The sequence below is a fragment of the Eurypyga helias genome, unplaced genomic scaffold (genome assembly GCF_000690775.1).
Source record: "Eurypyga helias isolate BGI_N326 unplaced genomic scaffold, ASM69077v1 scaffold21333, whole genome shotgun sequence".
Classification (NCBI taxonomy): domain Eukaryota; kingdom Metazoa; phylum Chordata; class Aves; order Eurypygiformes; family Eurypygidae; genus Eurypyga; species Eurypyga helias.
The window spans coordinates 16451-43718 of record NW_010240958.1 but is presented as its reverse complement, the minus strand read 5'-3'; the positions used below and the strand labels follow the sequence as shown (position 1 = coordinate 43718).

The 27268-nt window shown below is 42.5% G+C and overlaps 1 protein-coding gene across 1 annotated transcript; it reads right to left on the bottom strand.

Moving 5' to 3' along the window:
- Positions 1 to 623: 623 nt before the first annotated feature.
- LOC104507362 (ligand of Numb protein X 2-like) lies at positions 624 to 12934 on the bottom strand (the record flags this gene model as incomplete). The annotated part of the gene is made up of 3 exons (XM_010148611.1): positions 12534 to 12934; positions 1922 to 2160; positions 624 to 840 (listed from the first exon to the last, which is right to left on the bottom strand). Coding segments are annotated over exons 1-3 (857 nt in total), but the record flags the coding sequence as incomplete, so codon positions are not given.
- Positions 12935 to 27268: the final 14334 nt, after the last annotated feature.

Here is a 27268-nt window from a genome sequence, read left to right as displayed (position 1 = left end):
GGATAGAGGCTTTGCAACCCCATCCCCCACTGTCTATACTTAAAATCATAACCAGCTTAAATTTTAGTTGTTTCTTACTTTAAAAAAAAAAAAATATTTAGAGGACCTTGCTTCAGATCATGCCAGTGAAGCCTATCACTGAGTCTTTTACACATACTGAAAAATGCAGGTCAACTGCTAGGCTATGGGAAGGTAGCAGTGAAGCCAGATTAAAATAACAGTTTAGATGAAGTCTGCCTTACAATCCACAAATTGCGTTTTACATAGGACAAATCAGGCCAACTTGTTAGCCAGAAGTAATCTTGGGTTCCTTCAGAAAGCATGCATAAGGTTGAAATAAAGACAAAGTCCCACAACATTTGAAAACAGAAGATATAAACTCTTATACACTGCTAAGAGATGCTAAGGAGGAAAAATAATTCCAGGGCCTGGTTCGACAAACAACATAAAGCATCACAGCCAAAAGTGCTAGAACAACAGGGTCTGCTCTGAATGTTAATTTCCCGTCCAACTGATAATTGCAAAGCTAACATTTACACAATATAGTCAGACAAGGAAAATCTCCCATCTCATCTAGCAGGCAGTTCTGCAAGGAGTGAATGGAAAGCAAGCAGCCAGAATACGTAATTAGGTCCCATACTTGCAGTATTTGGTCTCCAGCAAGAAGTCTTCCATCTCTGGCAATGATCCCATCTCTGTAAACCTCCTGAATGACAATGTTGATCAAAGGCGTTTCATTGCCACCCACTATGCTAATTCCTAATTCGATATAAGGATTGGACCGATGAATCTCAATTGTGGTGATCTCTCCTTCAGGCAAGGTAGGTGGCTGTTGATTTGCTGCCAATTATTTTATAAAAAGAAAGATGATTAATATCCTTTACACCTCATTCACCTTCAGTAAAGCAAATCATCAAAGGACAATGTAGACAGGCCACACGACAGCGGTTTAACAACAAACTAAACAAGTGCAATTGGTTTAGTTCCACTACTTGTTGGAACACCTAGCTCATTAGACACAGCTCTCTAATGACTTAGTAGCATCCATGCTTCTTGAAATGGGGTTATTTGTATTGGAAAAGGATATTCTGAACCCTTTGGATCCTGTCCTTCAGAACAGACTTCATACACTTAATTTCCAATTGGGTCACTTGTGTATTCAGATTTGCTGACGGTGATAAAAATGTGTTTTAGGGGTTACCCCAATGGCGCATGACTTGGTCACGCCTCTTCATCAGCTGGTCTCATGACAACACTAGGAGTTGCCATAGAGTTACTGTGTTAAGAGTAACAGCCCATTTCTGAAGCAAACATGGAGACAACTAAAGAGGAAAAAGGGAGATGCTAGAAGATGGCATATACAGAGGAGAAGGAAGGGGACAGGACCACCTTCCTCTGTGGTAAGGCTCAGTGCTTCCTCTCTAAAATCCCAGATGCTAGAGACGTTACTGCTCGTTCGGTGCAGATGGATGCAGGAGTTACTCGGCTGCCTTTTCGTTCGAGCAGGACAGCACTCCGTGTGTGGGAAGGCTGCTGATCCGGGCAGGGGGGAAGCGGGAAGAGGGGAAAAGAAATCTCATCTTAGAAAACAACTTTTGTAATTTTGCAGAAAAAACACTCCTTACATCTCACTGCAAGGCCAGTGCTACTAGTAGATTAACATGAACTACTGCACCATGACATGATACAGCACCACAAAATCTACCAAACACTCTGAGATATTTCTTTCCCTCCTAACTGTGACCTTATCCCAGTTGTATACTTGCTTATAAATAAAACCCACTAATATTTCTCCAGGAATCGCAAGAGAAAAGAGCAGAAGACAAAAAAGTGCATTCACGGTTGGTAAGAGACAAGCTCTGACACCACAAATGTTTCCACATCTGATAAAAGAGACTTGAGAAGATAAGTGATGACATACTGTCTGCTACTGTGTTCTCCTCAAAAGGCGGATTGTCGATGCCGGGCTCGTCTGTCCATGCAGGGAGGGCGGGTGAGGTGAAGCTCTGCTCAGCTGGCACTATTCCCTGATCTGCGTCCGGAGACAAACTGCTAGGCTGCTCCGTCCCACCGGGACCACTCTCGCCTTCCGATTCTGCTTGCAGTTTGCTCGTTTTCCTTCTCTCCAGAGCAACCCTTCGATGAGAAGCCCCTGGACACCTGTGAAGACAACATTCATACCTTGCTTCAGGCCTGCAGCAATGTTTGTGGCACAACATGCCCAAGTACTTCATCAAATGAAATCGGTATTCTCCAAAGGCGCAGCTTTAAACTAATCATAAAAAATATTAAACACATTGGATTTTAAGGCCAAAATACGTTTTAATGGGCAGAACACCAAAACAATGCTGCCTTCTTCACAAAACTTTTACCATGTAGTATTTTGGCCATTAACTAAACATGCTGTAATACCTTCTGAATGTGGACATATTCTGTTATGTACATTCCAGTTTCTGGAAGATAACCTCCCTGAAAAGATTAAACAGGACTGGCATAAAATTCCACAGAAGAGAAGCCCCCTTCAATGACACATTTGGGGACTCACTGGAGCAATCTCCTCTCACCTTAGTAAGCCAAGAGAAGGGTCATATTTTCCTGGGGTCATTCGGGGCAGGAAAGAGATCAAAATTTTACCTATACTGCAATCTCAGTGTTAAAAATACTGGGGGAAAAAAAAAAATGCTTGTCTAGGAGTTTGTATGGAACGCTTAGCAAAAGTAACGGCTCTGCTTATCATCTCCTCTGGAATCAGTAGGTGTTTCATCCTCCTCCTGTCTCCTCTTTTTTCTTCCTGACTTCACACAGGACATGCAATTATTTGCTTTCCCTTGTGTAACAATGCTCCATCAGCAATTGGCACTTTTCACTATAAACTCATTTTTGTGACTTCCCATTATTCATAGTGCAACGGTTTTTATGCTTATACTTAAAATCCTACAATAGTTTATTGCAAAGAAGAGCAGAAATGTTGCAAATTCATGGAAAGCCTTCATTTATCGAATGGTCTTAGATTTAAGTGTTAATAATTGGATGTGGACATCAATCTTGCATCTGCCTGTGTGACACTTTTGCCAGCGTCTGTTATTTCACATCTTGCAGTATTTTATGTCCTTCTTCTGGAGCTGCTGACCACCTACAGATGCTCGTACTGTAGCAGTGTCAGAAAATAAAGGAACAATGTCTAAAAAGGACTCCCTGTTTGAGAGCTTGGCAGATTGTTGTAACAAAAGAAGAAATGCTTTATTTTTGCAATAGAAGAAATGTATTAACAGAGTAAAAGACAGCAGAAGTCTAACAATGTCCTAACTTGTTAAACCAGAATGTTTTGAGAACCACAATTATTTCTGCCATTTTGTGAAGGGGATTTGATAATCATATGGTTAGACTGGTTTGATATGAGGGATTTTGAAGAACTGTTACCAAAGTTATTCAGCTCTGAAGAATGGCTCACATGAGGCAGCAGTGTGTGCTGGCAGCCTGGAAAGCCAACCGTATCCTGGGCTGTATCCAGAGAAGTGTGGCCAGCAGGTCGAGGGAGGGGATTCTGCCCCTGTACTCTGCTCTGGTGAGACCCCACCTGGAGTGCTGCGTCCAGCTGTGGAGCCCTCAACATCAGAAGGCTATAGACTGGTTGGAGCAAGTCCAGAGGAGGCCACGAAGATGATCAGAGGGCTGGAGCCCCTCTGCTATGGGGACAGGCTGAGAGAGTGGGGCTTGTTCAGCCTGGAGAAGCGAAGGCTCCAGGGAGACCTTATAGCACCTTCCAGTACCTGAAGGGGCTACAAGGAAGCTGGGGGGGACTTTTTACAAGGGCCTGTAGTGACAGGACAAGGGGTAACAGGGTTAAATTGAAAGTAGGGAGGTTTAGCTTGGACATGAGGAAGAAGTTCTTCCCGGAGAGGGTGGGGAGGCACTGGAACAGGTTGCCCAGAGAAGTTGTGGATGCCCCATCCCTGGAAGGGTTCAAGGCCAGGCTGGATGAGGCTTTGAGCAACCTGGTCTGGTGGAAGGTGTCCCTGCCCATGGCAGGGGGGTTGGAACTAGATGATCTTTAATGCCCCTTCCAGCCCAAACCATTCTGTGATTCTACGATTCTATTTTGCTTTGTGAAAAGTTTCTCTGATTTTAATGTTCAAACACAACCCTATTTCTTGGTTTTGACCATGTAATATTTACTACATAAAAACACTGGCACTAAGAAATCAGCTAAGAAATCAGACTGGTCTTAATTTATTCTGATGGTCAGAGGCACACAGTTACAGGTGAAACTTGGCAGGAAGTTTTTCTTATTCACCGTTTCACAATATCAACCTAAACCCAAGAATCTCAAGAGGCCAAGAAAAGGAAAGATGAAATCCCTTCCCTTAAAATTTCTGTAATTTGGTCAGGCATTGAAACAGGCTGCCCAGGAAAGTGCTGGAGTCACCATCCCTGGAGGCATTCAAAGCACCCGTAGACATGGTGCTTGATGACATTGTCTAGTGGGTATGGTAGTGTTGGGCTGATGGTTGGACTATGTGATCTTATAGTCTTTTCCAACCTTAGTGATTCTGTGAAAACAACTTGACGGGTTAGCCCCACACTCCCTCGAATCTTAGCACTGGCAACAGGACAAAAAAGGACCAATCTCCAACATAACTCACTTCCACAGCAACAGGGCAAGGGGTAAATGCTCTTGCACAGGGAACCTCTTGTCTACTGTGAGCTCTGACAGATCTCCTCTCCCACAATGATCTGCAAGAGTTTAGCACAAAGCCACATCAAGGTGCACATCCTTGCTGTCCTTGAACTGCTCTGCTAGGGGGTGACAGTTTTCAGCAGAGAAGTGAATGAATAGCTCAGAATTGACACTGCCAGAGGATAATACTTCACTCCCAACAACGTTCGGCCACAGAGCCCATCTGGTCTTAGAATCATAGAATGGTTTGGCTTGGAAGGGACCTTAAAGACCATCTAGTTCCAACCCCCCTGCCATGGGCAGGGACACCTTCCACTAGACTAGTCTTACTGGAGTATTTGATGAACCAGGTACTTCCTTTGGTATCATCTACCAAAACACTGTGCTGTTGACTTTTACTCAGCCAGTTCACAACATCCACAGATCCCAAAGGACCTGGTGTAGATGGCAAAGCACACCTTGGGAATTTTTTATTTTTTAAACTGTATCGAACCAGGATGGGACAAAAATCACCACTGGAAGCGCCCTATTTCTGTCAAAGCCTTTCAAACCACAGCCAGGTTCTCCCGCACCCTCCTTTACAGAGCATATTCTCTCATTGTGACCTAGCAGCTGATGAAAGTCATCACACAAAATATAAATAGATTTGAGGTTTATTTTTGCCAATGATACTTAATTATCATTTCAAAGGCTAATATCAAGAAATGTAAACAGCCTCCTGAGCACGCCTACTCTGTTCAGTGGAATCCCTTTTGTGCAGCACTCTCCAAGGCAAAAACGGAAATAAAAACCAGATTCTTCCCCACCTTAACCTGTAATAGTAACAGGCTCTGACTTTCAGCCTGGAATAGTGGAACTGCACTGCCAGAAAAGTAGCTGTCGGGTGGAGACATTAATTCATGGGATGCCAATTCCTCAGTCTTTAAACACAATATGCCACCTACTAAGCAGCAAAGCCCAGTATTGGTATTCAAGAACATCTATAAGGAGATTTTTTATCTCCCCTTAAAACATACCAAGGTTTTTATTCACAGTAGAAATGTATGATTCACAAACAGCAAAACCACACAGCAGTTCATGGAATAACAGATTCACAGGATGGTTTGGGTTGGAAGGGACCTTAAAGACCATCTAGTTCCAACCCCCCTGCCATGGGCAGGGACACCTTCCACTAGACCAGGTTGCTCAAAGCCTCATCCAGCCTGGCCTTGAACACTTCCAGGGATGGGGCATCCACAGCTTCTCTGGGCAGCCTGTTCCGGTGTCTCACCACCCTCTCCAGGAAGAACTTCTTCCTGATATCCAATCTAAACCTCCCCACTTTCAATTTAAACCCATTACCCCTTGTCCTGTCACTACAGGCCCTTGTAAAAAGTCCCCCCCAGCTTCCTTGTAGCCCCTTCAGGTACTGGAAGGTGCTATAAGGTCTCCCCGGAGCCTTCTCTTCTCCAGGCTGAACAAGCCCAACTCTCTCAGCCTGTCCCCATAGCAGAGGTGCTCCAGCCCTCTGAGCATCTTTGTGGCCTCCTCTGGACTCACTCCAACCAGTTGATATCCTTCTTATGTTAAGGGCTACAGAGCTGGACACAGAACTGCAGGTGGGGTCTCACAAGAGCAGAGCAGAGGGGGACAACCCCCTCCCTCAACCTGCTGGCCATGCTTCTACTGATACAGCCCAGGATATGGTTGGCTTTCTAGGCTGCTGGCTCATGTCCAGCTTTTCACTCACTGTTACCCCACAAGTCCTTTCTCCCGAGGGCTGCTCTCAATCCATTCTCTGCTCAGCCTGTATTTGTGCTTGGGATCGCCCCAACCCATGTGGAGGCACCAATAAATCTCTAAAGGTGCACACCTGCACTAATACTGGTTTTGCCAAGTATCTGGGTTAAAGAGCATTTTGTACGAAATCTTGTAACAAGTTATGTACACAGATGGGCATCTCAGGTTCAAAATAATCATTGAAGATTGGATTCCTGTAGCCATAAAAACATTCTCATACAAGAGCCTGTATAACTAAAGGCTGAAATGAGACTGAAATGTGTCTTGCAGGAATAGCATTTCATATCTACTTATAAAGCCAGAATATCTTGCCCAGGAGCGAGAAGGCAGGCAGGCATGTTTTTTCAAATTTACAGAAATTATTTCATTTGTTTCATGAATCAAGGTGCCCAAGAGCAGAGATACTGAAACAACCAGCTACAGCAACTGAGTGATGTTATTTATCAGGAAACTCAAGAGGACAGTTGTTCTTGGGGTGTAAAATGAGCTTCTGCCTGTGTCTTCTGACTCCCTCCTCTCTTCTCTTCAGCACCAGCTTTTGCTCAATTGTGGATGGTGACAAAGCGTAGCTTTTACCTTCAACTTCTCTTAATCCATATCAGACAGAGAAAAGTTTCCTTTTTTTTTTTTTTTGACAGCTAAGCCTGCTGGGTTTCTCATTTAAAAGCTGACTTCTTGGAACACTAGCAGCAATCCCTCTCCACAGATAAAAAGGGCTTTCATACAAAATTAAGATGTAATTTACAGTGTATTCCTTGGAATAACAGTAGGGTCTTGAAAAACACACTTGCTCACTAACTACTGAAAAGAAAGATTTCATTGTGACTTACGCCACTATGTTCTGCCCAGTCTTGAGGCTCGATAAAGGCAAACACACCAATTAGGCTCAGAGCAGTTGCACTAAATCATTTTCCAAGTAGGACGTGAATTTAGGCAAAGACTGCAGAGAAGCAACCTGAATGCGTTTGCCATTGCTCATACAACTTTGCCAGCAAAGTGACCTTAAGCAGTAATTCTGACAAGATGTACAACTACAATTCAGAGTCAAACATGGTGCTGCTTTGGAAAGTCAAGTGTTTGGGTCTTGGTTTATCTTTTGCCAGGGAGGAAAAAAAAAAAAAAAGAAAAGAAAAAGAAAAAAAAAAGAAGAAAAAAAAAAAGGCACTAGACCTAGGTTTGGGAATTAGAGAAGACTCAGGGGGGAAAAAAAAAAAAAAGGAAGAGAGCTTTTGTTGCACATTCCCCTCTCGCTGCCCACGATATAAGTAACCTACAAGGAGCCAGATAGCTTTGGAGCAAAGAACCATCACAAAGATCCTTCACCTTTCCAGCAATGGAGAGAGTCCAAAAGGCATGGAGAAACTCTGAAACTGTTGCCTATCCACTACTGAAGTGTAAGGAAAGACCACCCAAAAGAGGGTTAAATCCTACAGATTCTCTTCACTTCTCCTGGTGCTACAAAGTGCAGGGCAGGGACAGGGCTTGCAGCTAACGTGGGACCAGGTGGGAAGAACGGGACTCAGTCGCATTACCATAAACACCAAGATAGCAGGGATTGCCAAGATTTTGAGTGATAAAGTTCTGCATTTCTACAATTTTCCTGTGGGTCTTGTTAATCTAAATCCATATATGAAGCACGCTGACTGACACACAGTAAGTAGCTCAGTGATTACCTGAAGGGCCTACAAGGAAGCTGGGGGGGATTTTTTACAAGGGCCTGTAGTGACAGGACAAGGGGTAACGGGTTTAAATTGAAAGTGGGGAGGTTTAGATTGGATATCAGGAAGAAGTTCTTCCTGGAGAGGGTGGTGAGGCACTGGAACAGGTTGCCCAGAGAAGCTGTGCATGCCCCATCCCTGGAAGTGTTCAAGGCCAGGCTGGATGAGGCTTTGAGCAACCTGGTCTAGTGGAAGGTGTCCCTGCCCATGGCAGGGGGGTTGGAACTAAATGAGCTTTAAGGTCCCTTCCAACCCTAACCATTCTATGATTCTATGATAATTACTTCAATTCCAGAAAACACAATCCTATATAAAGTTCAAACTTAACTTGATACAAAATTGTCTTGGATATTGGCCTTAATGTTAGAACCTTTGGAAAAATGCCTCCATCCAAAATAATAACTCAAACCACCATGGTTGAATACAAGGGGTGAAAATTGAAGCCCAACTCAAAAGCAACACAAACACAATACGTAACCCTCTCATTAAGAAGCTGTATGAATTTCAGAGTATGTTTTTCAACAATGCAGTTTGTTCAGGTCTGAATAATCCATAAGAATTAAGTGAATTAAAATCATACACAGAAAGGCTCAGGAATTTTTTGTCAGATATCCTTCTGATAAATTTATCATTGATATTTAGAAATGGAATTGGCACCTACTTTACTAAACATTAACAAATATTCTATACCAAGTGAGTGGGAAAAACAGTACAACTCAACATTACTCATATCTTTTTTTTCCCTTTAAATCAGATTATGTGCATTGTGTTTAACTTCAAGAACCACAGTTCCCAAGTGAATGTGATGAAACAGACAGCCTGATAAATCAAGAATAATTTCTTTCTGCAACGAGGTATCACGGAGTGCAATTAGTGACCATGAAGTAATCAAGTTTGTGTCTCATGCGTCTCATCTCCTTGCTGGAGCAGCTTGCAGCAACCTTACACTCCTAGGTGCCTGCTGGATACGATGACATTTTCTTCCAGTTTTTATGCTCAAATGGAGCCGATTATAACAACAATGAAAACATGAGAGTGAATGTTTTTAGACAGTGAAAACTAACCCACCACACTGCATTTCTCAGAAATACAAACTAGCTCATGTAAGGGTTTGTTGAGACTGGTCGATACTAATCTAAGATAAAATCATAATAATACTGCATTTTATATTTCTTTCCTACATTTAATGATCAGTAGTAGAATTTTACTGGATTCACTAAGCTATATAAAATCAAAATCAAACTACGTAGTTGCTGCCATCGTTTATGTCAGCAATGATAATTTACAGGTCTTCAGATGTTTGCAAATAAACTTAATTGAAAACTGTAAATCATCATATACTCAAAATGCGTATCGGCATCCCAAGACATCAGAAGGAATTGAAGATGAGCAGCCTTCTGCAACTGAAAGCTTTTTTCCAGCCGACAAACAGGAAAAGCTAGTGACTCAGCTCACTCAGATTTCACAGTAACTCTGTGCATTAAGTAAATGAATATTTCATATATACCTAAAGTGAGCATACATAGTGTTCCAAACAAATAAATTACGTGGCCTGGTGGTAAACAGCTCTAGTATAATTCAAAGAGATGCCAAGCAAGGAAAAAGAACTGAAGAAGTGAGGGATATGACAGTGGGAAACTAGAAGATGAAACAAATAGGTATCAGGAGTCTTGCTAGCATTTTGCCTTTTATTAATATGGAATCAGTTTAATATCAGGATTATAAATTGAACAAACAGTAGGCGGCATCACCACCCCCAAATCATCATATAGATCAGAAGTTACTTGCCTGGAGGAAACAAGCAAGAGTCTAAGCTAACATGGAAACCATGTACAGAAATTTAAAAGGGAAAAAACCGAGAGAGAAAGGCTCCTCATTAGTCCCCAAACCTCCCTGACACTGACACCACACATGCACACATGCTGTGGGTACAACAGCCCACAAAACCCAAGCAACTCGAGGCTCACCACAGTCTGCAGGGCTGCTGCATGTTCTGCATGTCCAAGGTCCTCCTCCCAGGCTCTGAATCCCCAGAAACATTCAGGATGTGGGGAAGAAGGAAGAGGGCACTCTGGAAATACGCACGTGAACAAGTGGTGGCTGCTCTCGTCCCCTCCTCTGTGGAGCACTTGCCTGCACACACCCCCACACCATGCCTGACTCCCAAACACTCTCCTCCGCAACGACACCCTTCAGCCGAAGATGGTCTCCAAGAGTCTCCAACTGGACAAAGACCCAGACTTGGAAAAGTTCATAGGGCAGATCCACACACCGCTCAAACCTTTCCACCGGTGTTGCTGGACCGGATTGAGGGCGAGCAGAGGAGGCACACAGCTAATACCACCCTCCTTTTGCAGAGGGTGTCAGGAAAGGAAGCCTCTCCCCATCCCACCACAGCCACCGCTGTCCCTCCCTCTGGGTCGGGGGTTTTCAATCCCAGTGTGGAGGGCTCTTTGGCCAAAGAGCCAGCACAGATAAGACTACCAACCCATGAAACACCGTTGTGACATGGGCAACTGCTGAAGTTTATGCAGACGGGTTTAAAAAAATAAAGAAAGGGGGCGGGGAAAAAAAAAAAGGAGTGTCAAATTGAAAGTAAGCAAAGTGGGTAAGAAAAAAGTCCATGATGAAATCATGGAAATGAAAGGATCTCATCTCAGCCAGCGACCGAGGAGACCAGAAGAGTTGGGACTCGTACCATGTGTTTTTGTGAAGAGTCGCCAGACAACACGCATGTTTTTATAAATGCTGACAAAACCGCTCACATATTGAATTGTATTTCCCCAGTGCCTTTTGTCTATGGACAATGGGTATGTGCAACGCTTAGTTTCTGGGTCTGATGCATTTTTGCAGAGACACTTTTCTGAAACCTCTCTCTGCAAAATGAATATGGGTTTTCAAACAGCACTGAGTTGTACACAGGGGATATTTTCTGTCAGCAGATGCAATTCACCTGAACTGGATGCTCTGAAGTCAGATGCATTTCCTTTGAATACATAATTTCCTTCTCTACATAATTCACCATACTCCCCTTATAATTTCTTAAACCTCTAAACAATTTAAAGTCAGTTGGTATAGATATGTATGATATTTTTTTAGCCCTGACTCATTAATTCTACAATATTTTAGCTTTAACATAAATGGGATGTCCAACTTTTTGTTCTTGACTTATGTAAGGAAATAGGCAGTGATTAAAAAAACCCTATCTATTTACTGAATATATTCCCCAACCTCTAGAGGAAAAAAGAAAAAGTCGTCAGACATACCTCTCACAACAGGTTGAGCATTTTTCCATTAGAAAAATGGCACTGCCTTATGGAGAAGGATGAAACATCTTCACATAGCAGGGTACCACGCACACGGTACGGAGGCGATCCCTTTGCTGGGGGAATGCATTGCAGTAGTCTGCACAATATGAGGTATCGTTCTATCTGAATTTGATAATCTTATTTCCCTCTTTCTATCATGGGCTCATTTCAATATGTAAATATTTAGAATAGGCCAGCATAAAGCAGAAGAACTATAAAATTACTAACAGTTTAAAATAAGGTCCTAAGCATTTAGGTGCGGGTAATGTTGGAATGTATCTCTCTGACACAGAATCACTCACAAAAGCTCCACCAAAACTTGCCACTTCTACCAAATTAACAGGGTGTTTAAAGTGTTCTATAAGCAATCAAAACAAACAAACCAAAAAAATCCTAGAAACTACAGCACGCTCACACCACATACCATCAACCTGTTCAGTAAACAGATTTTTTTTTAAAACAGAGAAAAACAGGTCTTGCAGGCATCTTGAGAGATGCCTTGTCCATGTGCCTACCTCAGAGCAAAATCAATTCTTCCATAACCATTCGTGGTAAAGGTTGGTTTAACATGTTCATAAACACTTCTGAAAGTGGGGAATACATAACCACCACCCAAGCAATCTATGCCAGTGACGGACCATTATAAGGCTTTTTTTTTTCCCTAAAATCTGAACTAAATCTCCTTTGTTCCTATTGCACTATTTCCTTCCCATTTGCAGACAGAGTTTGCACATCTCTCATTTTTTCCCCTACCATAAATCATGCCCATTTTCTTTAACTTTTCCTGCTAAATCATGTTTTTGAGACCTAATGAATCACATCTTTCTCCCCATGACTCTCCAAGTGTTCTTTGCTATTTATGGTGTGATGTCAAAAACGAGATCCAGTGCTCCAGTTCTGCACACATACAGACTGACCATTCCCTACAGTCTTCTACTGTGAATTTAAAACCACCAACCCTCTTCCCCCCTTCTTGCCCCCCAGTTTCTACTGCTACACAAACTACCAAGCGTGTAAGGACCGTGCAATCCAAGCACCTGCACCGCTCACCTGTTTTTGAGATGTGCCGCCAGGTCACATCGCTGCATGACTTCTTGACACACGGAAGAGAAGGGGCACAAAACAAAGAGCTTGTCTAACAGTTTATGAACAAGAATGCTGGATTTTTTGCAGAGTTTAAAATGGAGTCTTTTTCGATCCAGCGGGCAGAAATCCTTCTCTTGTAGAAAGTTCCTTAGGCACTTGTAGCAGAAAGTGTGTCCACAGGGAGTGTCCAACGGCTGCAGCAAGGGCTGAAGGCAAATGTGGCAGACCAAGTCGTCGTCCACTTCATTCTGGTAGTTGTAGAGGTGATTCTCCCTTGTCCAGTGCTGCTGCCCACACTCAAAGCACAGGGGGTTCAAGGAGGCGTTCTGCTCCACTGAAGCCATGTCGTCACCTGTAGTCCCCATTGTACAGCTAAGAAGGCTGACGGATCCTCCTCCTCATAGGATAGGGTTGCCCACGTAAAGCTCAGAGGGAAGCAACTTCCTCCAAGGTGACTTACACTCTTCAGTCAACTGTCATTTTCTGCAACAAATAAAGAAATAAAAATTAATCATTTTGCATGACTTACGAAAGTTCTTGTCAGAATTTGACTTCTGAGTTTACCAAAGCACAACAGCCACACAGACGAAGAGAATATTCCTGTTTTATGTAAATTTGCCATAGAAGAGAAAAACAACAACAAAAAAATCTGTAAGTACAATTCCTTTTATAACATAAACACTTTACAGCTTCATAACAGCTGCCGCAGTGCACAGTTTTTACCTGCAAGATGACCAGTTTGTGACAGCAAGGACACCGCATTATGCAATGTCACATTAGAAGCGTGCAATTAGCATCTAGCACAAAAATAGCCTGTTGTGGAATGATGGTTATATGACCAAGTAATTGTCGTCTTTAATATGAGATTATGATTTTAATCTGGTCCTACTCTCTTTTCTGGATTTTGACTATTCGTGTAGAATATTAACATTAAAAGGTCTAAATACATTGCTTAAAAATAACAGCAAACAACGGCTTACCCTGTTCTTTCCATTAGTGACATTGCATATATGTCACCACTTACCTTCAGGTTTTCTCTGTGGGCTGCTACACAGCAAGAGGGACTGATTCCATCCAATACTCCACATTCGATTTAGCAAAGAGGAGAGTAATAACAATATGTAATAGAGTAATCGCATGAAGCTATTTGTTCCAAACACCTAACCTGTTTATTTTTTTATCTAACAAAATCACAGCATACTCAGTGTGACGATAACCATGTCGGTCAAAGAACCGGAGATCTCTCTCATCATGGGATTTATTTTTCTAAACTTTACAAGTTATTCAATTTTGCCCCTTTTAAAACAACAGCCTGGTCAGGAAACTGTGCAGCCATCCGTCTGCAATTTAAAACGCTAAATTCTTTCCCCTCCCAACTTTGTTTACTCTTCTCTCCCTTACAAAATCACATTGCTTGACACTCATAACAGGATGATTTAGGAAATAAAACAAAATTTCTCACACTCTAAAGAGACCTTCTCATTTGTTAGTTTTGGTAAATGTTCTCATCGGTGGAGGGGAAACAAAAAATAAAATAAAATTTGAGCAATGCTTACTTTGTGCCTAAATTCTTTATTGCAATTCAGCAAGCAACACAGGACAGACACTGTATTCTAGCAGAGCAGTAGCAAGCGTATGGAGAAATTAAAAATACTAGTCTTGGTACCTGCCCATCATCTTTATTTTTAGCTACTGAAATGCAGTCATAAATATATGCCGAAATTTATGTGGAACACATACATTTCGCCATGTCTTACTTTTTAAGAGGATCCCTATTTCGCTTTTTGCCCCTTAACCTCACACAGTCAAGCACAAGACTTAGAGCACATTTATAAGGATTATTATATCCTTTGACGCAAAAAGGATTAAATAGTAATTTGTAATCCAGGCTTGTATTCTGCCATGGAAATTGATGCTCATCGTTGCCCTGCCTCATAGTAGATAATGTGCACCTTCTGGAAAGGATTTCACGAGGGAAGAGCATCGCTGTTCTTTGTTACTAGAGACTAAGAATGCAAAATGAGACCCCCAAAAGAGATTACTCAAAAAACAGTCTTAAACGTATTATGTAAGAGTTGAAAGATTGGAGAGCAGATCAGCAGAGCAGTGCACGGGGCCCTCGTGCTCAAACCGCAGGTCCCTCACTCAGTGTTGTGCTGCTGGATTAACGCAGAAGGGATGAGAGACCTGACTAATGGCTGTTCTTTATGTAATGCAAAATAAACCAGATAAACATTCTAGAAAAGCCCTGTATTGATTTACGACTTTACCAAATTGTTTTGCCACTTAGAGAACCAGGAGTGGAACACGTGGCGCGTGTCGTATGGTACATGGAACACCAACAGGCAGGGCAGAGGAAAGGGACATACAAAACAGGCAGAAAAAGCAATTTTAACAGTGTGTTGCCCAAATGCTAGACCCACTCCTATTGGACTCTTCCTCCTTCTCCAGGTAACCAAGGTCACAAGAAAGGAGCTAGTCCTGTATCATCAAGGCTATGGAAAAACCCCTGGGACCATTCTGTGGCCTGCAGTCATGGAGCTCTGATTATGGACAGTGAGCATCCTGAATTCACCTTCTTGAAGGCTTCCAGCATTCCTCTCAAGTCTACATGACTGACACACCAGTCTGCTACAGAGCACCAGGCAGTGTCATACAATAAACCAACTCATGAGATACCTTGACCGTGTCCCTGCTATGGTCAAAGATACAGCCTTCTGAAAGAGGGATGCAGGTAACTGAATGCTTTTGTGGGTTAAGAACTTTTATTAATAGCTTACTGTAAATTTTGAACAAAAAGTAAACAAAAAACCCACAAAGTTACTGAGCAATCAGGCTTTCACTGCCATGTTTTAAATTACCATGACAAGCCTTCTTTCTTAAGAGAGGTATATCTAGGGACAAGCTCTATTTGCTGAAATCACCAGAGCCTGTCCTCAGGGAAAGACAGGCAGCTTCTCTGTTGCCCACCACCAAAGGAGGCGAGCAGACAAACCTTGTCCTACGACTGCCCCATCCCAGTGTCTTCACGCTGCTGGTGCAGGGACGAGTGCCCTCGGCTGTGCTTTGCTGCTGCTTCAGGCCAGGGGCATCCTGTTTCTGCTGGTGGCTGACATTGCCTCAAGCTGCTGCTCAGCGCCAGCAGTGCCCTGTTAGCTTAAACCATCAATAAATATCATACAAACTAACCCTGCAGCTGACGTGACCACCCTTCCACCACCTCTTTGCTAGCAGAGCTGCGGAAGAAATAGATAGCAGGTTACAACGTGAAGATTAAAAAAAGATACTACGACCACCCATAAAAGACCCCAACCAAAAAAATGCCATTGATATTTCCTCACTTTCATGCTGCTACTTCCTTCACTGCTGTGCTGCATTTGGAGCAAGCCTGTTCCATGACTAAGGAGTCAGTCACCAGGATTTGTATTGATTATATACCACAGCTGCCTAATTATAATTTCCAAGACTTTTTACAGGCTATTTCCAGTGCAAAATATCACCTTGCAGTCCACAAACACAACATTTGTGGTCTGAGCAACAACTGGGATAGCAAGCAGAGTCTAAATTTCACTAATATATTGTGGATTTCAGGGATATAGTGCAGTAAGGGAGCACTGCCACTTACAATACCCTACTTCAATCCTCTTTACGCATCCCTGATATTATTTACTGTATCTCTTATCAGATCGCCTGCTTCACAGGACTGTATCAGCTCAGGAAAGCGGCAGAGGAAAAATAGTCAGAATTATAAAAAAATATAAAAAGGGTAAAAGAACCAGCCAGGTCTGTTACTCAAGTCATATATTCCCTAGGAAATATTTCTCCTGGGACTTCATTACAACAGCCGAACAGTGCAGGTGGTGCCCTGCTTTCAGTTTTACATCACAACCCACTTGGGAACTGGGAAAGACTGGACATCCAACTGTGCAGTTTTGGTTTGCCTTTTTTTTTTTTTTTTGGTAAGTGGAGTGCGCATGAGAGCGATTTTAGACTGAAAAAAGATAGTTTTATCCTTAGGCTTCCTCTAGTTCTGACTTACTGATTCAACTAACATTCTTTGTAGAAGCTTGACATGTTTATACAAAAGCATAAGTTGTCAGGCTTTATACCTACATCAGATTTCATGATGTTTATTCCTTCTGTCCGAATGGGCACTATTAAAAAGAAAAAAAAAAAAATCACCAAAACCCCTACAAATAAACTGGAATTGTAGAGATAACAGCCTTTTTACTACGGTTGCCTTTCTTTACATAAGTCACAAATAATTAACACTAGTTTCAGTTTGAAGTTAACTGAAAAATTTATTTTGCCATTAATGCTCTCGGAGATTTAAGTAATCTGTTTCTAAATTCTCTTATTAAAATCCTAGAGATTTAAAGCTCATTAACTGACTGGACGAAATTTTACAAAAAAAATCTGCCTATACCCAGGCAGACAGCTATGGAGAATACCCCCTTTACCAGCTAATCTCTCTCAAAATTCTCTCTGATATACCCCAATTTCTTTTTTAAGAAAAAAAAACACAAAACACACCTTTCCCATGTAATTTCTTCAACCAAAAGCAAAGGTCAAAAGAACACCCTTTGATGAATGACAGCCCTCTTCCTTTGCTGGACTCCCGTGTCCCTGCATCCCAAAACAACTGGGGATGCAGATCTCTCAGGCCTATGGCTAACAACATTCTGCACCAGAATGATGACATCTCACTGACATGTATCTAACCACAGAATCAATGTGTAATCTACACTGTGTAGCTCAAACCAACTGCAGGCAAGAGAATGCCCACCTCTATTTCCTCTCGATTCAAGGCCAGCAGGTGCTGGACACTGCTAGGCACCCAAGCTAGCTAGTACCCAAGCTAGCTAGGAAGGTTCTCAGGGTACTCAAATTCTCCTGCCTTGTTCAAGTGCCAGGGCTGTGAACAGGATCTCTGAGCAGCCAGGAGTGGATCAATACAAGCCCCAGGAGAGGGAGACCAGACAGCAGTTACATCCATTGCTGATCATCATAACTGATTAAACATTAGCTCTTCATTCCCAGTCCAGTATCCTTCACAGGAATTACAGTATCAGGATGATGATTCACAATGGTTTTCAAAGCAGATCCTAGCTCGAGTGGAAGAATAAAAGCAGAAGGTGTAATAAAAAACATGATGAGAATACATAGCTGGCACAGAGCACTAGAGGGGAAAAGTGTTATTCCACATCTTTCAATAAGCGTGACCTAGCTCATTAGATACAATCTCTGCTTTAATATTAAAGCCATACAGCACACATGCAGAAATAGCAACTAGTATTGACTTTACAATATCCATGTTAATTATACCAGTTTCTGAGGGCTGCACTGTCTTCAAACACCAAAGCCCAATTCGATTCTAGTCCAAGTTTATGAGACAGTAATCTTGTTAGATTCTTCCTCTTGTGAAAATGCAAACCGAAAGTATTGTCAAAAAATGGTATCTGGCAGCTCAAAGTCAGGAAAAATCCTACAAGAGATGGGCAGAGCAGAGCAATTAGACTGGGAGAGATTTCTGCTAGTGCTGCAGCCACACTGTCACCGCATGCCAATTATCCACCACACCTATTTTTTGTGCCAACGAGCAACCCTTTTCCACATGTTTTTTTAAGTCGCTTAGCAGAATGACTGACATTTTTATATTCAAACTAAATAAAATTGTGTGGCTGAACAGTGAGTGACTTTGTTCCAATTAACCAGGCAACGCTGAGCTTGCAGTAAAAGCACCTCTCCACAGATTATTTCTTTGTCTCTGTGCTTGTCTTTTTGCTCCATCAAAGCGGTGCCCACACAGCCAAGGTGTCAGCCCTACACCAGATGTGGATGAAGCATCTTTGCTGCAAAGGCAACAGGTCGCAGGTGATGGCTTTCCTTCCCCACCTCAGGGGTGCAGGCTTTCACATGCGATACCCTAAAAGATGATGTGCACGTGCACTCCCCTTGCTGGGTATGTCTGGAGTACAGCACTTTTCAAGGCTGCAAATAAAACTCTGCTTAAATCTAGCAAATAAGGAGTGTTTAATAGGACTGCAAGTTGTGTTCGGTATTTGTGGAGTGCTGCGTTTCCGTGGCAACGGGGGGGCTATGGGCTTTAATTACTGCCGCGAAGTAAAGGGCCCCCCGCTGTCCAGCGACGTGCGTGAGCCGCGCTGCCAGTTTGCCCTGCAGCTGCCCGCACAAGCTTTGGGGGTCTGAGCAACCATCGCACTAGAGAATCGAGAGATGTAAGGAAAGGGGAAACCAAGGCCATCCAACCTTAGGAGAGATTGATGATGCCCGCCTCCCAAAAGTAGCACCTCAAACCCAGGGATGCTCGATACCAGGGGATGACAGGAGGAAAGAGAAAGACAAGGTTCCTGGAGATAAAACAAGCGGCAGAAGGTTTTGCTCAAAAACACGATCATCCTACAGCCATTTTCTACAGCACAAATGGAATGGCTTCTATTTTGGGACCAGGAGATTAAAATAGCTTTACTTTACTCAAATTGGTTTTGAATGAGACAGGGAAGATCAGGACTGTGACCCTCTGCAACGAAATATCCATTCTTTATAGGAAATACAGAGCTACATTTGATAAATCATCTCAGAATAAGAAAAGGAGACAAGAGTATGCATCTTTAATGAAGACACATCTACGCATCTACAGATTAAACTTGGCGTATTCCTACTGAACGAAAGGAGCACTGAAAAAGGAAGAAGTAAGATACACAAGCCAAGCTAGATAAGAGTTGCCCAGGTTCGGGTGGCCAGGCCACTGCCCTGGCTGGCAGGAAGCCCTAGATCCCCAGAGGAGAAAGGACTCGAACTTGCACCCTCTCCTCTGCAGGCATGGCAGCCCCTGTTGCCCACCTCACTCGAAGCCTCACTCACAAGAGTTTGCCCTTCTCTGCCAGCCTGTTTCACATGAGTGGCACTGGCTGCCTTTACAATTTGGAAATTCCATTTGCTGTGGATATATTCAATTTTCCGCTAAGTGGGAAGAGAAGGGCTTGTTTCCGGGGGCTAACCCTGCTTGGTGTCAGAAGCCAGCCCACCGGAAAAACCACTGAATACGGGCTGCCTGGGGGCTTGAGATGCTCCCAGGTCTCCCAACAACTGAGCAGGTTTGCAACTTTTAGGCCTGGGCATATAAAAAAATTCTCCATGAAACCTCCTTCAAACTCCTAAATCCCTTCTGGGATTTTGCAGCAGTGAAAATAAATGAATAAAAAGAAGGAAAGCGAAAGGAAAGTGAAAATAACCCACACTCACCTGCCAGTAAAGCCAAATTTCCTTCCTAGAGCAAGGAACACAACGAAAGCAGGATCTCATCACCACTCTTGTAATGTGTGGACTTTTTATATCCAGTGGGAGCAAAAGAAGTACCTCAAAAGGCAAAAATCCGCTGCAAGGAGACAATTAGCGAGGCTTTCTTCTCAATGACGGAGCAGAGGAGAGAGGCAAGAAGGAACGAAACACTTGCTTATTCACCATGGTTATTTTCTGCAGTGCAATCTGTCCACCAGCCCTTGCCATATGTGCCACCCTTCCCGTGTGGAGAGATGAAGGCAGCAGAAAGCTGTCCATCAAGATGCTAAACCTTCTGGAAAGCCCTCCCCTCCACACTTTGCCCTGAAACAGGGACTTTTGTGGATGAACAGAAAACACTTAACTAGATTAAATGTAGCTGGTATGCACAGAGAGAATTTGATTCAATTAATTCAAATTTTAAGGAGCTGAAGCGATTCAAAAGAAAATAAAGAAGGAAGTGGTGAGCTATGTTCCCTTTTTCTGCTCTTCTGCATAACCAGCCCCCATCCCTATGGGTGTGCTTGGAGAAAATTCAGGGAGACAACACCTGGATTAATCATAAAATGGCTTTGATGACAGAGAGAAGCTGGGAGTGGAGGGGTGGAAAGAAGGATAAAAGAACTTTCTGGGTAGTTAAATTGCAGGACTAACTATTTTTAGGGAGAAACACCAGCCCCATCTGTTCCTTTGGGCATACGCCACCTTGCGTCATGTACTACAGCTGGTTTCCCCCATCAACCACAACCCGAGTGATGGTGGAAAGCTATTTTGAAAGGTAAACAATGCTGTTACTAAGCAATTCTTCAGCTCAGCAACATCATGAAGCCACCCCCTACTATGCTAACAAAGAACAGTCTCTCTCAAAACAAGGATTTCTAAGAGCTGTTCGAGACAGAGCCAAGAGGACACGCTGTAGAGATGTCTCAGATAAATGATAAGTCACACGCTGCCCTTGCTCCGCAGGAGAGCAGGCAGAGTCCTCTGCGGGAGCGAGTCCCCATCGGCTGCGAGGAACCCACGACAACCCATGGCCAGAAGAAGAAACCTGAAAGTACAGGAGAGAAAGTGCAGAGGATGGTCTAGACAGAATGTTTGTGGCTTCACCCTCAAGCCTCAACCTGTCAAACAGCACCCAGCAGCTCAGGAGCATCACTCGAGGAACTAAGGCAATCCCCGAAACCGGTCTGCCCTGCCTAGACACTTCTTATTTTCTCCTTAATGAAAGAAAACAAATATCACCACATCAAGACTCTCCAAAACAGAAGACATAAAAGCCTTCTTAAGCCCACAGTCAAAACAGTGTTTAACTCGGGCTACCTACAGGCAGGCCAAATCAGCCAGGAGAGATGACTTGCTCGCGAGCAGGGGTAATGCACCCAGAGCGACAGGTTCACCCATCAAACCTCCCGACTCGGTCTGCAGCTCAGCGTGACCGAGTGCTGTGATGGAAAGCTGTGCTAGCTCCAGCCATCCCTTGGTGAGCAGGGGACTCCTCCTGAACACACTGCCACGCCAGAGCAGTCCCTGCCTGGGCCTGGCATTGACGTTAGGATGCCACCTGCTAGCTGTCACTTGAATTAACTCCACAATAAAGGCAAGTTCTTTGATTACTAATGCTTCAGGGTGATGGCTGTGCCTCTCCCTATTAACTCCGCTGGAGTCATTTTGCTTTGCTGTGGTACATAACTTAATTTCCAGCTAATTTCCAGGGAGAATTTTCCTTCTGATCTGTGTAAAAAGGTTATTTTCAGAGCCAGGTGCACAACCCAGCTTAGCACACAGGAAAGGCAGAGGGCGACCTGTCCTCATGCTCTTTTATATTTATACAAAATACCCCCATATCATTCTGTAGGACGTGTGTCAGAAAATAAAAACTTTACATTAAGATCTTCTGTTTACACTCCCTAGATGTACATGTACCATACCTCAGAAAGATGTACTCTGTACACAGACAACTGAAAATAAATAGCTGCACACATCATCAGAATTCACGTGACAAGAACATGTTAGATCTAGAAGCTGTAGTCTTAAATATACAAATATTATCTTAAATAAAAAAATTTAAATATTTTGTATGTAAACATGTCTTCACATACACATTAGACTAGTATTTGATCTGGGGCCGCCAGACAGGATTCAGAGGGGGAACTGGATGTTGAATTGCCTATGTAAAGTCAAGTCTGGTTATACAGATTTGACAAAGAATATGGAAGCAAAGACAGCGCTGCATTTGTTTTCAGTCCAGCTGTACGAAACGTATGTTCTCCACTTCAGCCCTTGCAATTCCACAACCACCAAGAGAGAGTGGACACAACATTTGTTAAATGAAAAAAAAAAAAAACCCAACAAAACACCACAAACAGTTTTTCTAGAACATTTCTCTATCCCCTCCCTGTGTTTGCCAGATGTTTATTTCAATTACTTTCCCTATCAGCTTGGCTGACTGTGTATTAAATATATATATACACAAATACGCATATTTTTAAAAATAGAATTTCAGAACCTATTAGCTAGAGGCTTTTACGGTGCAGTTATTTATCTGCCTGAGATGCAAAGTTTGGCTGCTGCAGTGTGTCCCCTGAATCCTGTTAGTGCTCTCAGAGAGAAACTTCAGTAGGAGCTCTGTTGAAAACCAGTCCTCTAAGATTTAAGTCACAGTGTTAGCAAAGATGCATAGTAACACGCAGTAGGCCAACAGGTCCTGGTATGTATACTCAAATGAGTGACAGGGGCTAAATATTAAGTGGCAATCTTCTACCTCTCCCTTGCAGAAAGAATAATGTGGAAGAGCTGAACTGCTGCTACAGCATTTCTGGCTGCTTTCTTCGGTAGTCTCATTCTCTTTGTTTAAAAAACGTAAGATTCCTAAACAAAGACAGACAAGTGAGCAGTACAAAGTAAAATAAAATCAGAGAGAAAAAAAATGGCACTAAATACACGTAAGTGGTAGCACCTATGTAAAAAGGCCAAACTGGTAGCCATATGCAGAAGTTATATGTAATAGATATATTAATATAACTATAAATAAACTATTATTAAATTGTGTGATGAAAGTACAAGAGGGTTAGGTGCTTAGAGAAGGCTACATGTACTACAAGCAAAAAGGGTCAGGAGAAGTTTGGGGGGCAGCATCAGGGCTCCAACCGCTACACCTTTATGACAAACAAAAGCAGAGTTGTTAAAAAAGCAAAGGTCTAGAATTACGAAAGAAAAACACATTTCAGTTCTCAGACACTTAATCATGAACTTGCAAAACACATAGAAGACATTTACTCACATCAGTAGGGATTTCTGGTTCACCGCATTTTGGGAAGAGAGTGGGAAAGGAGCGATGCGCTACAGAGCCCCACCAGGTAGGACGTCCAGATTCCTAACTTCAGGCATTGCTTTTCTGTGCCTGTGGTGAAAATGGTTCCAGCAATAGAGGCTGACAGAAGCATGCTACGTTGGGAAAGAGCCAAACTTCGCCTCCTCCTCCTCCTCCTCCCTATCCAATCTCTTCTCAGCATGCTGAAATTTTGCATTTGAGATTCTGTGGGGGATGATACAATTTTTCACTTCCTCCTTTCTTCTATGTATTCAAGCCTTAAGAGCTAGCTCTTAAAATACCCGTCTTGCTTTGAAGGATATTACTTCATTAGCATTGCTTTTGGAAAAAGGTCTTTAAGAGGCAGACGTTTCAGCCTCCGGAGTACCCATCTTCCTTGCACTCCCTAACCACAGTGCTCATTTTCCCAAACCAAGCACTTCTCAACAAGTTAGGTTAGGTTCACAGACATAAAAAATTCAAACTCTCCTTTATTTCCACACTTTTTTTTTTTACTCTTAACCCATGCTAAACACTTTCACATGTTTTATGCCAGATACTTAGATGAAACATTTTTTAAACTTTCCAAGCCTTTTTAATTGCTGAATTGTCCAAGAGCCAGAAACCATCACAGACAATGCTCCCACTGCACTGAGAGCTGTGCAAATGAACCCAAAAGATTATGCTGTCTCTGAGATAAAGCCTCACATTCCCGTGGGATATATCTCTTTTCCATAAAAAGGGAGAAGTGCTGTGCATCAAGATGATGAGACCCCAGAAATGCTACACAAGGTCCAGTGCTGCTGTGGACGCCTGCCTACCCTTTGTACAGACGTAGCAGCAGTGTTGTTAAGGCCAGGTTAGCTTAAAGCAATGGCACCAGCATGCCACAGAGTATTTGGAAACAACATGCTTCCAAACTTCACTGCTCCTATCAACAACAACAGGGATTCAAGTAATTACTCAGCAATTCACCTGCAAACTGCCAGTTCACAAAAACCAGGTCTTGTAAAAAATGACTCAAACTTACTATCAAGTTCAGAGGAGTCCAGTGGCTCAGAAGAACAGGATCTACTGAGTCTAAGAAACTATGCCACAGGTCATCTTCACCTGGCAGAGTCGCTAAAAAGCTAAGGAAGATCTAGAAAATGACTGAACACTTTATCCTGAGAAGGGTCCCTTCCACATAAAGCTTGAAACACAGAGAAGTATAAGGGAACATACACGCACACCCAAAAATACAGTCTGCTCTACAGTTACTATCTTCCAGCTAGACACAGACATTTGGGTCAGAAAAGCAACTTTGCACATTTCCATAGAGAACTGTGTAAAGACTTCAATAAAAAAACAGCCTTGATTTTCACTGGTTTTAAGAGTTAAAAAGCTAATAATTCCAATTTAATGAACCAAGAGGTGAGCCAACAGGGTAATTAAAAGCCTTGATCCTGTCCATTCTGTGCACAATCTGAAGACAAGAAGCGTAGTCAAGAACAGGATGAGATTTTTACTCAAAGGAAACATCTTACTGTAAAAGCAGGAGACTCGACTACAAGCAATGCTGTCTCTTATTATCAATCATATGGGATGAGAACACAGAAACAATAAATAAAATCCCAGGCAACTAGTCTGCCTCCACAGATTGAGTGAATGTAAAGAAAACATACAGAGAAAAGAGTCCTGGAAAGGCCATCCTAGCTGAACAATTGTAAGATGGAATCCCAGGCAACTAGTCTGCCTCCACAGATTGAGTGAATGTAAAGAAAACATACAGAGAAAAGAAAAGAGTCCTGAAAAGGCCATCCTAGCTGAACAATTTTAAGATGGAAAAGGTAAAACCTTTCACAGTAGAAAGCTACTGCGGTAATATAGCATACTAAATAAAAAAATGTATTTCCATACATTTCCCTTTATAAACTTCAGAACTGGAAATATATGAACTCGGGTGTACTGCTTGTCCATAGAGACTGGTTTAACTGAACATGAGTTTCAATAAGGTTAACTTCTGAACTGATATTTCGTTGTTAAAGCGTGTTGTGTTGCTTTAGCTTCAGCCAATCCCTAAATGGAAGTAAATGCAAAGCTAAAAGCTTTTACAAAGAACCCTGGGGTTTTTGAGGTTTTTTACTGAATAAATGAAAATAAATCACTGCACCTTTCCCATATGCAATAGAAGATGGATTTTTTTTTTGGATGCTAGATTTGAAGAACAGCGTGTCTGCTGGGGGTACAGCTGGCTGGAGACCCACATTCTCTACTGCACTCCGGACTTTCTGACTTGTGAATGTAACAGAGGGGATGCTTTGGCCGAGATTTCTATGTAGCTACACACTGGGGGTCAAAGCATGCAATGAACTTTCTGTAAAACCCTGTCCCAAAAACTTATTGTAAACATTGGTGCACAGCATGCTTAGGGTAAGAAAATACACGAATAAAACCACTAAACCTCACCAACAATTTCAAGTCTTCAATTAAAAAAAACTCCTAACAGCTAGATCTGACACCTTACTTGCTCTCCCATTTTTCTCTCCTCCCTCCTTCCCCTTCCCAAATCCTGGACAAACACTGAAGCAGGAATTATTCTTCTGGGAGAAACATTTCCACGTGAAAACATTAAATACAGTTATTTCAAAATACCTACACACTAGAGCTCTTAACTTCCATTTTTCTACCAAGAAGTCCTGAAAGCAAACAGATTTAATAAAAATAAGAACAGGTGCATGAGTGATCTGGCTCTGTCTTTTTGGAAGCACGTCATCACTTTTTGTATTTAAGAAAGTCTTAACCAGAGGAACTGCGTTATTTCAAGTTTGCATGCACTGCACAACACCCAACCCCTTTTTGCAAAGCGGTTATAAAGCCTACCTGGAAGTTTACCAGGGTTTCTAGGATGCCTATTGGAAAACCTTATGGATAACTGTACAACTATTACTACATACGTATCCTAGGAGACCAAAGAGCTTTAGCATTTAAGAGCTTATTTCCCAGCCACCCTCTCAATACACATCTCATGCATTTATATACAATACAAACAGCCGTGAGAAAGGAGGACGTTGGTTTAATTTCAGCCAGAACGTAAACTGACCTCTGCTTATATCAGCATACGTGTTTTGGTTTACTTCACTTCTTTCTCACCTTCTGACTACAAAGGGGTCAGAAATCTCATGCAATTCATTGTGTTTTTAAACTTGAATTTTACAACTGAGCAAAGCTAAAAATTTTTAATCTTTAAAAATTCACATACATACATGCAAATCACTAGAAAGAGCCTTTCTATTCACGCAAGGGGAATTTAGATTCCTGAGCACAACATTTTGCAATGCATCGACCTGTTAAATACAACATATCAGAGAATCGTAATTCAGGAAAAAACCCTCAGAAAGAGAAATGAGGGAAAAAAAATTAAACAAAAAGCACAAAGCAGCTAATTCAAGAGACCCACTTTACACTTTGGGTTAGAATAGCCTGTGCATTTGAAACAAGCCGAATGGAAAGCATTCCCTTAGTTTGTTTGTAATTCTCGTCACAATGCCTAACCTGCAATTAAGCACTCGGTGCTCAGCCTCCGAAGAAGAGCATCTTTAAAATGCCAAGCGGAGCCCTGGAAACACCCAGGTACGATTCCTCGGAAGCCGGCACTGAGGATCTGTTAGAAAACCTGCAAGACAGAGCACACACAGCCCCTTCCCTTCGTCACCTTTTCAGTCTACATTTCTTACCCTTCCATCCCAGCGGAGGCGAGGAGGGAGCACAGCATACCTGCCCAACATAAAGGAAAAGAAGAATATACTGTTGTTCTCCTGGAGGCGGGGATATCACATGACAACAGGGAACTTCAAGGAAAAAGGTTGTCGGCGTGCCGGCATACACAAATTAATTCACCGGTGGGTAATTAAAACAGGACTGGCCCCTCCTATAACCACTAAGCAGCTTTCGGGGTTTGATTTACTAAAGCAGTAAATTCATCTAATCACCTAACCTCGCACGAATACCAGCAAAGCCCTGATAGCTGTGGCTGGGTAAATACTAACCAGAGCAGAAGCCAACGTAAAGGATCTGTGGGTGCTCTCTTACACTGTGTCCTTTTCAA